Here is a 16,947-nt window from a genome sequence, read left to right as displayed (position 1 = left end):
AAATTAAATTATAAAAATATATTTTTTAAATGTGGTTTTCAAAATTGTGGAATGTAAGTATTTGTAAAATGGGGGGGTTGTGTCTTTTTTTTTGAAATGAAAAATAATTATCAATTAAATGGATTATAAAAATAGCAAATTTATTATAAACTAAATGAAGAGTAATTAATTTTTAAAAATAGAGTAATTATAATAATGCTTTAAAGTGTTTAATTATTTTATTTTATATTATTTTATATTTTTTATTTTATTTTATTTTCTATTATATTTATCATTTTCCATTATATATAATGATGGTAAATTAATAATTTGAATATATGGATATTCTTTTGAAAATTTAATTGAACTGTAAGAATCAATTGAATCTATTTCAATAAAACCTTTATTTGTTGATGTTGTATTGGGTGCTATAATATGTGTGTAATCTGTTAAAATAACATCTCTTTCTTTTTTAGAATATTCAAATTGATTAGTGGTTGCAACTTCTCCGAATCTAGATACACCTGTAATTGCTGCTAAATTATCGATGTGAATTTTGTACTTTTGATGGTTGCTGTCGTTGTTTTGTTTTAATAAAAATAAACCAGAGCTATCTGTTATACCTAAATGACTGTGAAGTGAAATGAAAGAATAACCGCCTGGATAATTGAAACTTGATACATATAGGAATCCCATTGATAAAAGAAAGTTGCCAACTATAATACCAACGATTCCAAGACTGACAATTAGTTTAAAGAATCGGTTAAGTTTGACTGTAGTGGTTAAACGATAGGCACCCAATGAAGAGACCATGTTGATTACTGGAATACTATAAAAGATGAAACGAAGTTCTTTATGTGGCAATATTGAATAAAGACCTACAAATACTAATACTGGAACAATATAAACTGCTACTCTTTTGCCTTCATAGAAGATGCCAGCAAAGAATAATAAGGTTGATAAGGCCAATGTCTTTGGAAGTGCATTTAAAAAGTACCAATAAAATGGTGATGTTCCCCATTCTGAACTCTTATTTTCCACTGTATTAAACAAGAAAACCTCACCTTCTGGGTATAGCCATCTACGCCAGAAATAACTATCGATACCAACACTGGTGGCCACTGAAAGAACTGCAGTTACAATTCCCAAGAGTATAAATTTACCAAAAGACAAGTTTCTTTGAACGACTAAACAACATAGAACGATTGGACCTGCTAATACCAATACCTCACTTCTAAAAATAAAGATGGCAATAGTGAGCCATACAACCATTGGACCTGTTTTATCTCTAAGCCAATTAGCCAATGCAAACAATACAGGTACCATTGCAAATGTATTTGGTAGTGTACGAGTCATGTAAAACATTAAATGAAATTGTGTCAAAGTAATCAACGAAAACCAATAACCTGTAACCCTGCCAAACTTCCATGAAATTGCCCTTTGAAATTTGAACAATGCGATACTTGTAAATAAACCTAAAACACCTCTACAAATGAACAAATCTAATAGTTTTGAATATTGATGTTCTGGATCACTTATAACTGCTTCAAAAAACTTCTTTATTGGTACTGTTACAGCAGAAACTAATAATGATCCAATGAATGTTCTTGGGATAACACCTGGAAATTCTAAATGGTCATAACTTGCCAATTGCTCTCTATCATTTGATATACCATGATGTATAATATCATGTATAGCTTGTAAATTAAAACTTTCCTCAACTTTGGTGAATGGACAAATTACCAAGTGGAATAACATTACAATAAATAAAAATATTCCAAATAAATAATCTGCTATATTGATTTTTCCATTACTATTGCTATTACTAGTATAACTTTGATTTACACTTTCATTTTTATTTATCTTTTTTTTGGTCATTTTAAAATTTATACATAATTAAATGAAAATAAAAAAAATAAAAAAAAAAAGATCAAAAAATATTATTTTTAAAAAAAATAAAAAAATAAAAAATGAAAATTAATTTTTTAAATTTAAAAAAAAAATATATTAATTTAAGTGAAGTTTAATAATTGTAAAAAAATAGTAATCTATATATATATTAAGATATTTACATTCAATTTTTATTAAAGATTGTGTTATATTAAATAAAGAATTATTTAGTAACATAGTTTATATAATTTGAAATTAATATAATAATAATATTTATGCTAAAAATTTTTATAGCGAAAAAAAAATAAAAGGGAATAAAAAATGTCTATGTTTATTTATTCTAAAATATGAAAATAATTACTATTTATCGAGATAAAAAAATTTAAAAAAAAAATTTAAAAAAAAAAAATAAAACATTAAAATTTAATTTTTTTTATTTTTTTTTTTTTTATTTTTTATTTAAAATTTGATATCTTTTTAATTTTTTTATTATTTTTTAATATATAATTTATTTAAATATTAAGATATATAAATGTATTATTAATAATATTTTTTTTATTTTAGAGTAAATTAAAATAATTTAAAAAAATAAAAAAAATAAAAAAAATAAAATATAAAATAAAGATAAAATAAAATAAAATATAAATAAAAAAAATAAAAATAGTATAAATTATAAATGGAACAATTTTCAATGTCATCATCATCTGATGAGGCATCTTCATCTGAATATTCTTTAGAATATTATATGGATACATCATGGATTTTGGATGCTGCAAATTTGGTTTTTTGTAAGTATCTTTAATAATTTATCAAGATTAATATTTTTTATTATACAAAATATTAATTTAGAATTTTATAGTTATGCAAGCAGGATTTGGTATGTTGGAAGCAGGTATGGTTAGAGCAAAAAATACAAAAAGTATATTATTAAAGAATGTTATAAATACAGCAATTTGCGCGATATCGTATTATTGTTTGGGGCATTCGTTTGCGTTTGGTAAAGCGAATCCGAATTCATTTATGGGATTTGGTAATTATTTTTTAATGGATTATAACCATTATGCATATTGGATGATACAGTGGGCTTATGCAGCAACAGCAACAACAATAGCAACAGGTGCGATGGCGGAAAGATTACAATTACATTGCTATATATTGTTTACATTAGTACAAACTGTATTAATCTATCCATTTGTAGCACATTGGATATGGAGTCAAAATGGATGGTTATTTGATTTAGGTATTGTAGATTTTGCAGGTGGTGCTGTAATTCACATTGTCGCTGGTATAACAGGTGCTTGTGGCAGCTTTTTATTAGGTCCCAGAATAGGAAGATTTAATCAGGATAGTGGTAAACCGAAAAACTTACCTGGCCATTCAGTTGTACTCATGAGTTTGGGTGCTATGATACTGTGGTATTCTTGGTATGGTTATACGGCGGGTGCCTCTATGGGAATGACAAAGAATAGGGTTATCCCTGCTTCAAGAGTTAGTGTTGTAGTAACATTATCCGCAGCAACTGGTCTAGTAACTGTATTGGCAATTGGTAAAATTTGTAAAGGACATTACGATTTAGTTAAAGGAATTAATGGTTTAATTGCAGGTTTAGTATCATCAACCTCATCATGTGCATATATTGAGCCTTGGGCTGCAATTGTCATTGGTTGTAAGTTTTAAAATTAACTTGGTAATAGTTATATTCATATTATAATTTACTAATTTAAATTTTTATAAAAATTATAGTTATTGGAGGTATTGTTTATTATGCATCATCATGGGCATTATTAAACTGGTTAAGATTGGATGACCCAGTAGACTCAACTGCGATTCATCTTTTTGGAGGGTGTTGGAGTCTAATTAGTGTTGCATTTTTTGCAACTCATGGTAGAGTTCGTAATCCTGAAATCACTTTACCAGGTGGCATTTTTTATGGTGTAAGTAATATAAACAAAGAATTGTATTCAAAAAAAAATTGAACCTATTCTAATGTTATTATTTTATTTATAGGGTGGAATAAGTTTATTATGGGTCCAATTAGTAGGCATGGTTTTAGCAATACTGTGGGCGGGATTTTTATCTGCAATTTTCTTTTTTACAATGGATTATTTTGGAAAACTTAGAGTTGATGTAGATACAGAATTAGCAGGTTTGGATAATAGTAATGACGGTAGTAGAGCCTATACTTTTGATTAATAATAATGTTTAATATTTTAAAAAAAAAATTGTATATATAATAATCATAAAAAACAGTAGTAACAATAATAATAATTTATAAAATATGGTAATACTTTTATATATTTACCATAATATTTTCACTATAATTTTTCAAATTTGTTTAATTTTTAAATATTTTAAATAAATAATCAACTTTTTGTAAAACTAATATCATTATTATTATAATTTTTATTTTTATATTTATTTTTATTATTGTTTTTGTTATTTTTATTTTTATTATTTAATTCATATTATTATTTATGAATATGAAAAATATTTTTCATTATAATTTATTATAGAATGAAAATATTTAAAACTACTATTTTGATTGGATAATTTTTGACACGATTGTGTTTGTGTTTAATCAAAATTGTGTAACGTATATATTATAACTATCATTTATATGATTAAAAAACTCATCAATTTGTATTCAATATTAATATATAGAAAAAACATTTGTAATTTGTTTTAAAATTTATTTTTTTTAATATTTTTGATTATAAAGAAAAGAATGCAAATTTAAAAATTCCATTTTAAGAAAAAAAACAAATTAATTGTATAATCCTCAATAAAATTAATAAAAATTTTCTTAAATTAATATTTATTGTCAATCTGTAACTTTCCTGGATACAAAAGATTATAAATACCGTGTATTCATATAGATTTTGGTAATTTATGAAAAAAAAAAAAAAAAATTCTATTACCACACCTATCTCTTACCCACATTCCAAAACAATTTTAATGTCTTTTAATCTATTTTATTTTATCGTTTACATCATTTTTAAAACATTTTAAATTTGTTTTTACTTTTTATAGATCCTTAAGAATCAAAACTATGATTTAAATTTAATAATCAGTTTTTTTTATTTTATTTTAATAAATTAGCAATTTTTTTAAAAGATTACAAAAAATTCACAAAATTGTGAACTCATAGGTTTATAATATATATATAGATAGTGTTGCATATATTTTTTTTTTTTTTTTTTTTTCTTTATCCACAAAAATTTGAAAAATATTAAAATAATGGAAATAATCTTAAATCTTTAAAAATTGAACAAAAATATTCAATTTAAATTTTAATAAACTAAATAAGACTATAAAAGAATTTTTAAAAAAAAAATTTTATAATAAATAACAATTACAATTTAGAGAATGACAATTTTCGGTTGGTATTCTATAAAACTTTAAAAAATATTAAAAAATACTAATTAATTAAATATATAAATATTATAGGTTCAATAAAATCATTAAGTTTAAAAGGTTCAAATAGTTTTTCCAAAAGGATGGTCATATATGAAACAACTGGAGTAATTACCGAAAGTAACAATATATCATCTGATACCTGCCCTTATTATGCAGGACGCCCAGTATATAGAAAAAGCCCATTTGATGATACATCAGGAACAAGTTATATCCAAGGTTTTTACGAATGTTATGACCCAAGATATGCTTAAATAAATTAAAACAAAAAAGATAAAATATTGTTCTTATATTAAAAAATAAATTAGAGGTTTTTTTAATGATTTAAATTATAACGTGGGTAGGTTGTATCATTTGATACATAATTATCCCCACTGATTACTAATTTGATTAAATTTAAATGGAAATCCAAGTTGCTAACATCTGGGAATTCTCTTTTTAGTTGTTCACATAATACATTGATTTCATTAAAGACCCCCTCAACCATTTGTTTACAATGATACATAGACTCTTGAACTGAGTTAGTTTTATATGCATGAACCATAACATAATTTGCCATTCTATTCGATTCTTTTCTTTCCCTTTCGAAAGAAACCATATCATTGATTAATGAGTGAGTTTGGTTGTACCCAAAAATGATTCTTTTATAAGTTGAGCTTTCTAAAACTTCTTTTGGTAATGGTTCTGCAAAAACCTTTGCAGTCGATAAACCAAAATCCATTCCGACATCCAAGCAACGATACTTGCAATAATATTCGAATGATGATTCCGAGTTGATGTTACATTTGTTATAAGTAAACACTGATAATGCCCAAATCTTAGTATCATGTAACAACTGCTCTACTGCTTTTTTATTTCCTGTTTTTTCCATTCCTTCAATAATATTCCAAAAGGTTTTACCTATTTTATCTTGAGGTGCATCCCTATCAAACATATTGATTACCCATTCTTCTCCTAATAAACCTTTTTCAAAATAAAAATCATCTACAATATAAATGAAATCGTGCATTCTTATAACCCAAATAATATTATCTTTTGGATTTAAAGGGTTAATATAGGAACTCATTATATAAGTTTTATCTTTGAAAAAATTTTCTGCATCTTGATCACAATCGAATAAATTTGAATCTTTTAGCCATTGTAAATGCTCACTTTCATCTATTGGGGTTGGGTTTCTAATTGCTTCCCATGGGCAATCTACGAAAACTTTTGTAAACTCTTTGTCTTTGATATTGTTAATGTCAAATGTATAATAAATTTCTTTTTGCATATTATTATTGAATTTAATAAAAAAATGATAATAAAAAATAAAATAAACCCCTTTTTAATAAAAAAATTAAAATAAAAATATAAAATAAAACCCCTTTTCTTTATAAAAAAAATAAAATAAAAATTTTTGAAAAAAAAATTAACCCATTTTTAAAGTACTCCCGAAAGTTCATTTATAAATATTAATTTATCTTAAAACCTTAATTTTAAATCAAAAAAACTTAAAAAAAATCAATTATCTATTATAAAATAAAAAAAAATATTACTGTTCCCTTTAAAAATTTTAAAAAATTAACCCTGGTAAACTAATCATTTATTAAACATTGTAAAAAATCATTAAATATATTTTTTAAACAAAAAATGTTTTGTATTTACTTTTAATAGATTATTTAACAGATAAAGAAATTATTTTAAAAAAAATAATTTAATTGAATGAAAATAATATTACTATTTTTTTTTTTTTTTTAATTGTTTTTTTTTCATGGGGGTTTTAAATTTTAAATGTTTTGGGGATTAAATGTAAATTACTCATTCATTTATAATTTTTATTTTTTGTCATTTGTTTAATTTTTCTTTAAAATTTAAAAATTATTTTAAAGCCATTGTAAATTAAATTTATAAATATTATTAATAACTTACAAAATTTAATTTATGAATAAATAATAAAAAAATAAAAAATGTTTTGTTAAAATGATTTCATTTAAAGTGTTGTGTATATGATTTTTTTTTAAAAAAATAAAATTATCACAGTTTTATAAAAAAAAAAAAAAAATCCAATATTATATGAATTCTAAAACTAAAAATAAATAACAAATAATTTGATATTTACAATCAAACCAATAAATAAATAATTAATAAATAAAAAAAGGTACTTGTTTTTTTTTTTTTTTTTTAATTTTTTTAATTTTTTTTTTTTTTTTTTTTTTTAAGAAAAAATTAAATATAAAATGAAATTCTTTTATTGGTATAATTATATTTATAAATAAAGTATATATATAAAAAATGACAATTTTTAGTAAGTTATTCTTTTATTATATTTATATATTTATTATAAATATTTAACAATTAAATTATTTTTAAATTTAGATTCTTTAAAACAATTTGGCTCTTTAAAATCCAGTTCTAAAAATGTGATTTTTAAATCAAATGGTTCTACTCTAAACACTGGAGGAAACTCTATTATGGGTCAATGTCCTGTTTATGTCGATGGTCCATTAAATATTCCTCCAAAAAGACCCTACGATAGACAATCGGATTATGACTATATTTATGAATATTATAGATGTGGTGGAAATATTGGAAATATATAATAAAAAAACTAAAAACTCTTATATTTATTTATATGCAAATTAAATCTAAAAATCTACATTTTGTTAAAATAGGAAATAAAAAATAAAAACCATTATAATAAAAATGCAAACATGTTAATAAAATTAAAATTAATTATTTTCAATCTTTGTCGTAAAATTTATAAAAAAAAAAAAACCCAATGAGTAAATAATTTTAGTGTGTAAATTATGATATAAAAAAATTAAATAAATTTCATCAATTTATTAATTCCATTAAAAAATGTAAATACCTCATTTTATTTTGACCGAATTTTTAACTCATACTATTTTATAATTTTAAAAAAATTGTAGAGAAAAAATAATGTGTGTATATAAATAGTTTAAATTTTAATGATTTAAAAATATTGTCAAATTTACAACATAAAATAATTATTTCTAAAAAACAAGGAAAAAATAAAAACAGTTCCCAATTTATTATATAACATAATGGGAATTTCCATATGTAGATACTGTATGTTTATTACAATGTACAATAAAAAATAAATAATTATTATTATTGTCCATTTATCTTTACTTTTTTAAATAAAATGTATATACTGAAAAATTAATATATATAATAATAATAATGTCATATAAAAATTTTACTTTAATGGATTCAAACAAAATGTGTTATGTTTTTATTATTGTGTTATACTCTGTGTGAGTGTTTATTTTATATATAAAACCATAAAGTATATATAAACAATATTTACATCATCATTGAATGATGAATATATAATTTTTTTTTGCAAATCTATAAAATATTGTTATTAACTGCTACATTAACCTTATTTACTTTTTTTAGATATTTGAGATTCTAGCACAATGGAAAAATGAGAATTGTTAAATAGGTTATATTGTATTCGGTTTATATTTAAAATAAATTATATAATTTGAAATTTTTTTTTTGTTTTTGTGGGAGTGTTAGAACTGGGGTTAAAAATATATATATATATTGATTTTTTTGTTAAAACAGTGGAGTGTGGGTGATAGATAGTGAAATATATGTGTGTGCATGTGCTTGTATGTCTCTATATAATTTATTTTAATTTTTATTTATTTAAAAATTATTATATATTAAAAAAATCATCATTGTATATATAGAATAGTATATATAATAATAAAAAATAATAATGATATTGATAATAACCTACAAAATATTAATTTAAACAAAAATAAATTAAACAAGATATAATAGTTATTGTTATTTTTACCATTAAAAATAAAAAATAAAAAAATAAAAAAATTGTAAAAGAAGAAAAAAAAAAAAAATGAAAATACCCCAATGATATCCATGTGAATTTTATATAAACTCTCTCATTCTCACGCTCACGCTCTTTTGTTAAAATTATAGTGCTAGAATAATTTGAAAAAAAATCTATAATTATATGAAGTATAGTTTAAAATAAAAAATAAATTATTAATTAAAAAAAAATAAGTTACAAATTAAAAAAAATAATAATTACAAATAAAATAACAATAATTTTTATATAATTATATAATGAAAAGGAAAACACTATATTTTAGAATTAGATGGAATTAATCTTTTAAATAAAAATGATTTTTTAAATGGTTTTTTTTTTTTTTTTTTTTTTTTTTTTTTTGTTTAATATTGAATCAATTATTTTAAATAAGAAAAAAAAAATATAAATTAAAAAATTATTTTTTTATTATTTTATCAAATTAAAATAAAAAAGTACTTTAAAATAAAAAAAATAGACAACTTTTTTTTAAACTTGTATAAATTTATCTTTTTATAAATTAATTAAATAATATATTTTAAATAAAAAATGTCCATTTTAAGTAAGTTTTCCATTCACAATTTTTTACATTTCCTTCATTTACTGTTCAAAAACTAATTAAATTCTCAACAGACTCATTAAAATCATTAGGAACTTTTAAAAACAACTCATCAAATTCAACCATATTATTTAATTTAAATATTAATTCAAATGGTAACGGTTCAAATTCCATAAGTGAATATTCCTACCCAAATAGAATCACACCAAAGAGAAGACCATACGATAGCGACTCTGATTGGGAATATATCAAAAACTATTACCAAAGTGGTTCCAATTATTATTTATAGAAAAAAAAATTATGTATAAAAAAAAAAACAATTCTCTATAATAATATTTATTAATTTTTTTTATTCTTTTTTTTATATAAATAAAAAAGAAAAACTTGTACATAATAAAAACTACATATAAAAATTCTCCTACAATATATAATTCTCAAAAATACTCTTATTTTATTTGCCATAAGAAACTATATTAACTTTCAGCTTTTAATTATTGTCAAAAAAAACCATTTTAGATTAAACAAAAAAAAAATATAATCTTGATGAGTTTTGATATTTTTATAACTGTTTTTAAATAACATATATTAATAAACTTTTTCAAGTTTTGAAAAAAAAAATGAGATAGAGAGCATTATTTATTTGCTATTGTTTTTATATTTTTGATTTTTTTTTTTTTTGATTTTATCTCTAAAATTAAAATAATATTTAAAGATGTTTGTAAAGATTTAAAAGATTAAAAAAAAAAAAAAAAAAAAGATAAACTGTGATCCACATTTTTTATATTGGAAAAAATAAAAAATAAAAAAAACTAATAACTGCTGCTGTCCCATTAAATTCAAATTCAACAATAATAATAAAAGAAACTATGCCAATAATAACTAAAAAGAGAAAATTGATAACCCATAAATTTCAAAATGATTTGTTTTTATATATTAGTATTATGTTTGTGGAGAGTAAATAAAAAATAATCTATAATATGAACCGGGGAGAAATTAAAAAATTGTTATTTACATCCTGACTGATGTGTGTATCTATTTTAGTGTTTCTTTTTTTAAATCTAAAAATGATTAAAAATAAAATTAAAACCCTCCAAAATTAAAAAGGAATCATTTGTTATTATCCTTTAATACAATATCTATTTTTATTTCGAATATATTTAATAAATAAAAAAAATAATAAAAAAAAATAGATGATAATAATTTTTTAATTTTTATTTTATATTATATTGGTTGTTGTTGTTATTGCTTATGGTATTAGAAAAGTAGGAGGGATGTGAGGATTGGTATATTATAGTGGCATTATTTAAATAAATATTATTTCTATTTCTTTTTTAAAAAAAGAAAAAAAAAAAAAAATGTAAAATATATTATATAATTTTGGTATTTCTGTTATTACTATTATTACTATTATTATAATTTTTATTTTTTATTTTTATATATAGGTTTATTGTTGTTGGGGTGATACCGATGCCGATGCTGGTGGCGATGTTGTTGGTGTTGTTGTTGCTGTTGTTGTTGGTGTTGTTGTTGTTGGTGATGAAGTAGTTGGTGATGGTGTGGTTTGATTATTTATATTTGAAGGATTTGTAGTTGGTGGTGATGCTGAAGGAGTGGTAGAGGTTGGTGAAGAAACTGGAATTTGTACAGGGAAATTACTTGAACCTGAACCAATTGAATGTATATAGTCAACATAATTTCTATCGGAAGCATAACGATCAACAATTTCTTTAATACGGAATTTTCTTAAAACATATGGTTTTGAATAATTTGGTGTGGCATGTCTAACGTATCTATAAGCATTGATGGCTGTAAGACGAACTAAAATTGGTAACAACTCTTTATTGACACACATACCATGAATGAGTGGACCAAACATTGGTACTTTTGTTTCTTTACGATAGATTTGAATTCTAAAGAGACCATTGGGTAATGGATAAACAATGATAAGAGCATCATTAAACTGACTTGTAATGGTTGTGCTATTATAATCTCTAATATGTTCAGACCAAACTATATTTACAATATCATTACCTACATGACGTTTCTTATGAATTTGTTGTGAATCGGTTGGATTGGTTGGCATTAAAGTAATGTCGTGGAATATAGCTTCGACTGATGGAGTAGCATAATATGGAGCAATGATACCAGTAGTTTTCTTACGATCCAAGCCACCCATGTAACCTTGATGTTTCTCTAACTCTACTGGCCAACCTAAACCATCAACAAATTCACGATAAAGATCGGAACCTTTTGAAAGATCATTTCTGAGGATTTCTTTTTGGTCATCTTGACCCTCGCCTGTATAAATGACACCAATCTTTAAAATTTCACGACCTGGTGTTATATCTAACTGAGTGAGGGCTCTGCTTAGTTTGTTGGTTGATTCTAGCTGTCTAATGCTATTGGTATAGATATTTACATCCAAGAAACCTAAATAAGACATTAATAAACGACTTGATTGTGAAACGACTGGTTTGATTTTATCTGGAATGGTTGCTGACCATGAAGTGCCTGATGGTGGAAGAGCATAACGATTCTTCATTTCTGTTGATGATTCTCTTTCGATGAAACCTTCCAATTCTTTTTGGTTCTTTAAAAAGACATCTGCAAGTTGTGGTTTTAATAGATTTAATGGTTGGTTTAAGAATTTGCCGCTTGGTGGTAAACATTCTGGGTGTTCAGATGATAGTTTGGATAATAGGTTATTTAATTGTTCATCTTTTTCGACTGGTTTTATTTCTGGGTCATTTGAATATTTATTTATTAATTGATAACTATTTTGGTTTGAATCTAAAATCAATACACTGTTGCTGCTGTTGCTGTCATTATTAATATACATTGAAACTGGTGAATTTTTAATTTGGTTTTCTAAATCATAATCACAATCAAAATTCCAAACATATTTTCCAGTTGCATCACGAATAAACAATCTTGCTAAGGTGCCATTACCATTGGGTTTTGGAATTTCGACGACAGAAATTAAAGCATTTTCATTTAATACACAAAATAATGGCATGTTTGATAAACCTGGATTAGAATTGCTATTGATAACGGTTACTTCTGGATCTTCACTCATTTTGTCATCTTCTTCGTCAATCATTGAACTTATAAACTCTGCACCTTGTTTGGATGGGAAGTGATGGGTGAAATTAAGACAATGATTTAATAAAGTTTCGCATGCATCGTGAATAATAACAAATTTAGTTGAAAAATCTTGATCATCCTCTGCTTGGGAAGAAGCTGAAGCTGCTGCGTTTGCCTTGTCACTCTTGTCACCTTTAAAAGTGTCACTAATCTTTGAAACCATATTCTTTCTAATTGTTAAATTCTTTGTGGCTTGTTTCAAATCTTTTGGATCCATTGGAGCAAGAATGACCTCTTGTTGTTGTAACTTCATAAGGTTAGTGATGGAATTGGTGCTCCACATTTCGTCCTTCAAACCAAGACCCTCTTCGATACAACGGAATAAAAGAGAACGGAATTCAGAGAAATAGGAATCTTCAAAAATACTATTATCCAAAGAGATCCAATCTAAGAGACAATGATAGTGGCCTGCAATGGTAACCTCGGCTATTGATGATGTGCCAGCCTCTATTTCTGGTAAAACTTTAAGAATACTCGAACAAAGTGGAATTAAAATCTTTTGGATAGTTTGCTTATTCAATTTATTAAAGATTAAACCGATTGAGGAGAGAGCATCCAATGCAGCTCTAGCTACGGCGGTATCCATAATAAGAGTATGTGAAGTAATGGCATCTACGATTTCGTTTATTAAATCTTGATTATAAGTACAATTGAATTCTTCCATTAAAAATACTGAAAGACCCCAGACACAAATTACCTTATTCTCCGAGTTTTTATCACTCTTTAATGTAATGTGTAAAATATCGACAATATCCTTTTTCATTTCTGCCATTGTCAAATCATTACCTAATAATTTACCTTTAACTTCTCTTTGATTATAAATATCCATATTTGGGAATTGATTTGGATAAAAAATTAAAGAGTTTAAGATTACAATACATTTCTTTCTAACTTCTAATGGTACAGAAACTTCACCTTTTAATGTTAACTAATTAATAAAAAAAATCAATAAAAAAAAATTAATATTTTATATGCACATAATATTATTATTATTATTTTATAAAAAATTTAAACTTACAATAACCTTAATTTTATATAAATAAGTTGGTATTAAAATATTTGAACCTGGTATTGATAAATTAAAAATATTACTACTATTTAAAATAATTGACCATGATAAATCGATACCGTTTGATGGTGGAGCAATCATAGCTGAATTGATAACACTATAGAAATGTGATAAAATTGAAACTGGATATTGTGGATGATGACGGCATACTAATCTACAGAGACAACCCAAAGCTAAAACTTTACTCTTTGTGTATTTGCTGTCCAATTGATAAGTATCGAATAATCTTGAACCAAAAATATTAAAGAGAGAAAGATGTCTTGGTTTTGATTCGTCCAAGTAATCAGAAAATTCAACCTCCAATTCGGTTCTAATAAAGAGGTCAACAATATCAACAAGAATATGAGTGGCCAATTCGTGGATCATTGGATCTTTAATCTTTTGAAGATTCTTAAAGAGGTCAAGTAAACAATGCCATATTGCTTTACAGGTTTCTACATCCCATTGAATGGCTTGGTGAATGGCTGGATCTTGTGGTGGCTCTGATGGTACTTCTTGGTGATCCAATGATCTTGGTTCACCACCTTTAGCTGTATTTCTAGCATCTTTTTGTTTCTTTGTAATAAGTCTTTGAGAGAGTGGGTATATAAGCTCTTTGAGTACTAATGTTACTTGGAATAATTTGGATTTAATTTGTTTAATAACCTCTGGTCTGTGGTAGAGTTCTTCAAATTGTTGATGGAATTGGTCCCAGAGTTTCTTATTATTGACTTCTTTTGATTTTATCCAACCGTAAAGTGTGGTCGATACAATTGCTTGCTCTAATGATGTACTTACTGATTTATTTGGATTTGATTTTCTTAACAATGTTACTGATCCCTGAAGCATAGCCAATAATACAATCTCTTTGAGTTCTGGTTTTAATTGTTCATAGTGATCAATCATATATTTATAAACATTTTCAATAATATATTGACCAATGGTTTCTCTTTCTTTTTCAAAATTTTGTGATTCCAATTCAAAAACATGTAACATTTCATTAAAAATAAATGTTTGATAAATTGGTAAATCTTCGCCTAAATCTAAATCTTTTGTATTTTCCTATAGATAATAAATAAAGTTTTATATTAATAACATATAATGATATTATTTAAAAAAAAATAAATAGACATACCAAAAATAAGTATTTAAAAGTTGAAATTGATTTTTTAATAACTTCATGATATTTTAATGGTAATCTACAACTTTGTCTATAAATTTCTAATAATATTGAAATGTTTCCTTTGCCTGGTACTATATTTGGTAAACTATTTAAGGCTGCTGCATTATTTGCAATAGAAGCTGCGAGATTTAAGCTACTGCCACCAATACCACTTCCAATTAACAATGAGCTGGTATCTTGATTTAAAAAGTATTCTCTGATTTGTTTATTACCTAAAACCCAGGTGCATATATAATTAATTGTGACGACTTGGAGTTCATGTGGACAATGACTAACGAAACCTGTGATATCATCGATTGGTATGAGTGAATTTTGTTTGCATATATTTGGATAAAGTACTGGTAAATAATGAATTTTGATTAATTCAAACCAAAAATTGAATATATTTAATATGTTATTGTTATTATTATTATTGTTGTTGTTGTTGTTATTATTATTAGATGTATTTGGTAATGTGATTGTATTAATTTTCTTTTCAATGTGGATAAAAATTTGTTCGTAAAGTTTAGTTGCATCTTCTTTTGATGGGACATCTGGCGATTGCATTACAATAAATCTCTTTAATTCTGTGGCGGCGCTAAATACTTTTCTGGCAAATGTAATTTTTGAGGTGTAATCTGCTGTGAATGGAGTAAAATCGATAGCAGTAGCAAACAACTCTAATTTATATTTATCTGGCTTTTCCATTACTTCTAGAAATATAAATAATACAGAGAAACCTGACATTCTAATGTTTTGAACGTTTTCAATACCTAGCATCTTCTCCAATACATTAACTATAGATTTAACTTGCCACCCTTTTTTTACAAATCCTTCCAAATGTATTAAAATTCTTTTTAACAATTCCATTAATTTTAATACCTCTTTTTCTGCATAACTTTGTTTTCCTTTATATGTGCCCAATTCATATGACGAAAATGTTGATAACATTGTCTGATACACTTGATATGAATTTTCTTTAAAAACTTTATCTATTTCATTTTCATCAGAATTTGCTATAATAATAAAAAAAAAAAAAAGTATTAGAATCTTTCAGAGTTTATAATCGTGTGTTAAATCGTACATACCAATAAATGATGATAAACCTTTAAATCTTTTAAATGAATCTAAACTTTGGTCTAAAAAAATTGCTAATTTCTTTTTTGCTTTTTCTTTTTCTTTAGTTTTTTCTGATGATGAAGAAGAGGATGACAATGAAGGCACTGGCAGTGACATTGAAACTGGTGATTGTGATGTTTGTGAATTATTCGCTGATGAACTCATTTTATTATTTATTTATTTATTTATTAATTATATTATATTATATATTATATATTATTTTTGATTTGAAAAAAAAATTTTAATTCTATTGTTTTTTTTTAAATCTAATGTGTAATTTTTTTCAAAAAATTTTTGTTTTTTTTTTTTAAAAAATTTTTTGAAAATTTAATTTTTGATAAAATTTGTGTGGTGTGTCTCTGTGTGTGAAAGGGTGAGAGATATGTTGTTGATGTTGTATTTATAAATTGGCTATTTATATATACTCAAAGGTTGTATGGTGTTTGATTTAAGTTACTCGATATTATATATTATATGAAAAATTGTTGTTGTTGGACTTTTTTTTTTTTTTTGTTTTTTTTATTATAATGATAATGATAATGATATGATTATGATTTTATTTTACAATTCAATATTAATACACATAATACACAAAAAATTAAAAAAAAAAAAAAAAATATATATGTAAAAACACAAAATGAAACAATATTAAAAAAAAATATAGAGATGTATTTTTTATTATTTTTTATTATTTTAAAATATTATAAAATACAACACACTATTTTAAAATTTTAGCTTTAATATTATTTTATTATAACTATAATTATTATTAATATTAAACAAAAAAATAAATA

The 16,947-nt window shown here is 23.8% G+C and overlaps 4 protein-coding genes across 4 annotated transcripts; 1 reads left to right on the top strand and 3 right to left on the bottom strand.

Annotated features, from left to right (window-relative positions):
* Positions 1-252: 252 nt before the first annotated feature.
* DICPUDRAFT_80121 (uncharacterized protein) lies at positions 253-1,857 on the bottom strand (the record flags this gene model as incomplete). Its single annotated transcript, XM_003289304.1, has 1 exon — positions 253-1,857. One exon carries the CDS (start codon positions 1,855-1,857, stop codon positions 253-255), a length of 1,605 nt encoding a protein of 534 aa, XP_003289352.1.
* Positions 1,858-2,357: 500 nt separating this feature from the next.
* DICPUDRAFT_48548 (ammonium transporter AmtC) lies at positions 2,358-4,252 on the top strand. The gene is made up of 4 exons (XM_003289317.1): positions 2,358-2,657; positions 2,729-3,535; positions 3,613-3,803; positions 3,877-4,252. Exons 1-4 carry the CDS (start codon positions 2,546-2,548, stop codon positions 4,060-4,062), a joined length of 1,296 nt encoding a protein of 431 aa, XP_003289365.1. The 5' UTR covers positions 2,358-2,545; the 3' UTR covers positions 4,063-4,252.
* A 1,347-nt stretch (positions 4,253-5,599) lies between these two features.
* Positions 5,600-6,553, bottom strand: DICPUDRAFT_153721 (uncharacterized protein; the record flags this gene model as incomplete). Its single annotated transcript, XM_003289303.1, has 1 exon — positions 5,600-6,553. One exon carries the CDS (start codon positions 6,551-6,553, stop codon positions 5,600-5,602), a length of 954 nt encoding a protein of 317 aa, XP_003289351.1.
* Positions 6,554-11,124: 4,571 nt separating this feature from the next.
* Positions 11,125-16,318, bottom strand: DICPUDRAFT_153718 (uncharacterized protein; the record flags this gene model as incomplete). Its single annotated transcript, XM_003289302.1, has 4 exons — positions 11,125-13,752; positions 13,843-14,934; positions 15,008-16,050; positions 16,123-16,318. The coding sequence occupies 4 exons, from the start codon at positions 16,316-16,318 to the stop codon at positions 11,125-11,127; spliced, it is 4,959 nt and encodes a 1,652-aa protein (XP_003289350.1).
* Positions 16,319-16,947: the final 629 nt, after the last annotated feature.

This window comes from Dictyostelium purpureum (assembly GCF_000190715.1).
Source record: "Dictyostelium purpureum unplaced genomic scaffold DICPUscaffold_171, whole genome shotgun sequence".
Lineage (NCBI taxonomy): Eukaryota > Evosea > Eumycetozoa > Dictyosteliales > Dictyosteliaceae > Dictyostelium > Dictyostelium purpureum.
This window is presented reverse-complemented; position numbering and strand designations above follow the sequence as displayed.

Coding starts and splice junctions, on each gene's coding strand:
- DICPUDRAFT_48548 (XM_003289317.1), top strand. CDS start 2,546: ATGGAACAATTTTCAATGTCATCATCATCTGATGAGGCATCTTCATCT. Junction 3,536..3,612: donor GGCTGCAATTGTCATTGGTT/GTAAGTTTTAAA, acceptor TAAAAATTATAG/TTATTGGAGGTATTGTTTAT. Junction 3,804..3,876: donor CAGGTGGCATTTTTTATGGT/GTAAGTAATATA, acceptor TTTTATTTATAG/GGTGGAATAAGTTTATTATG.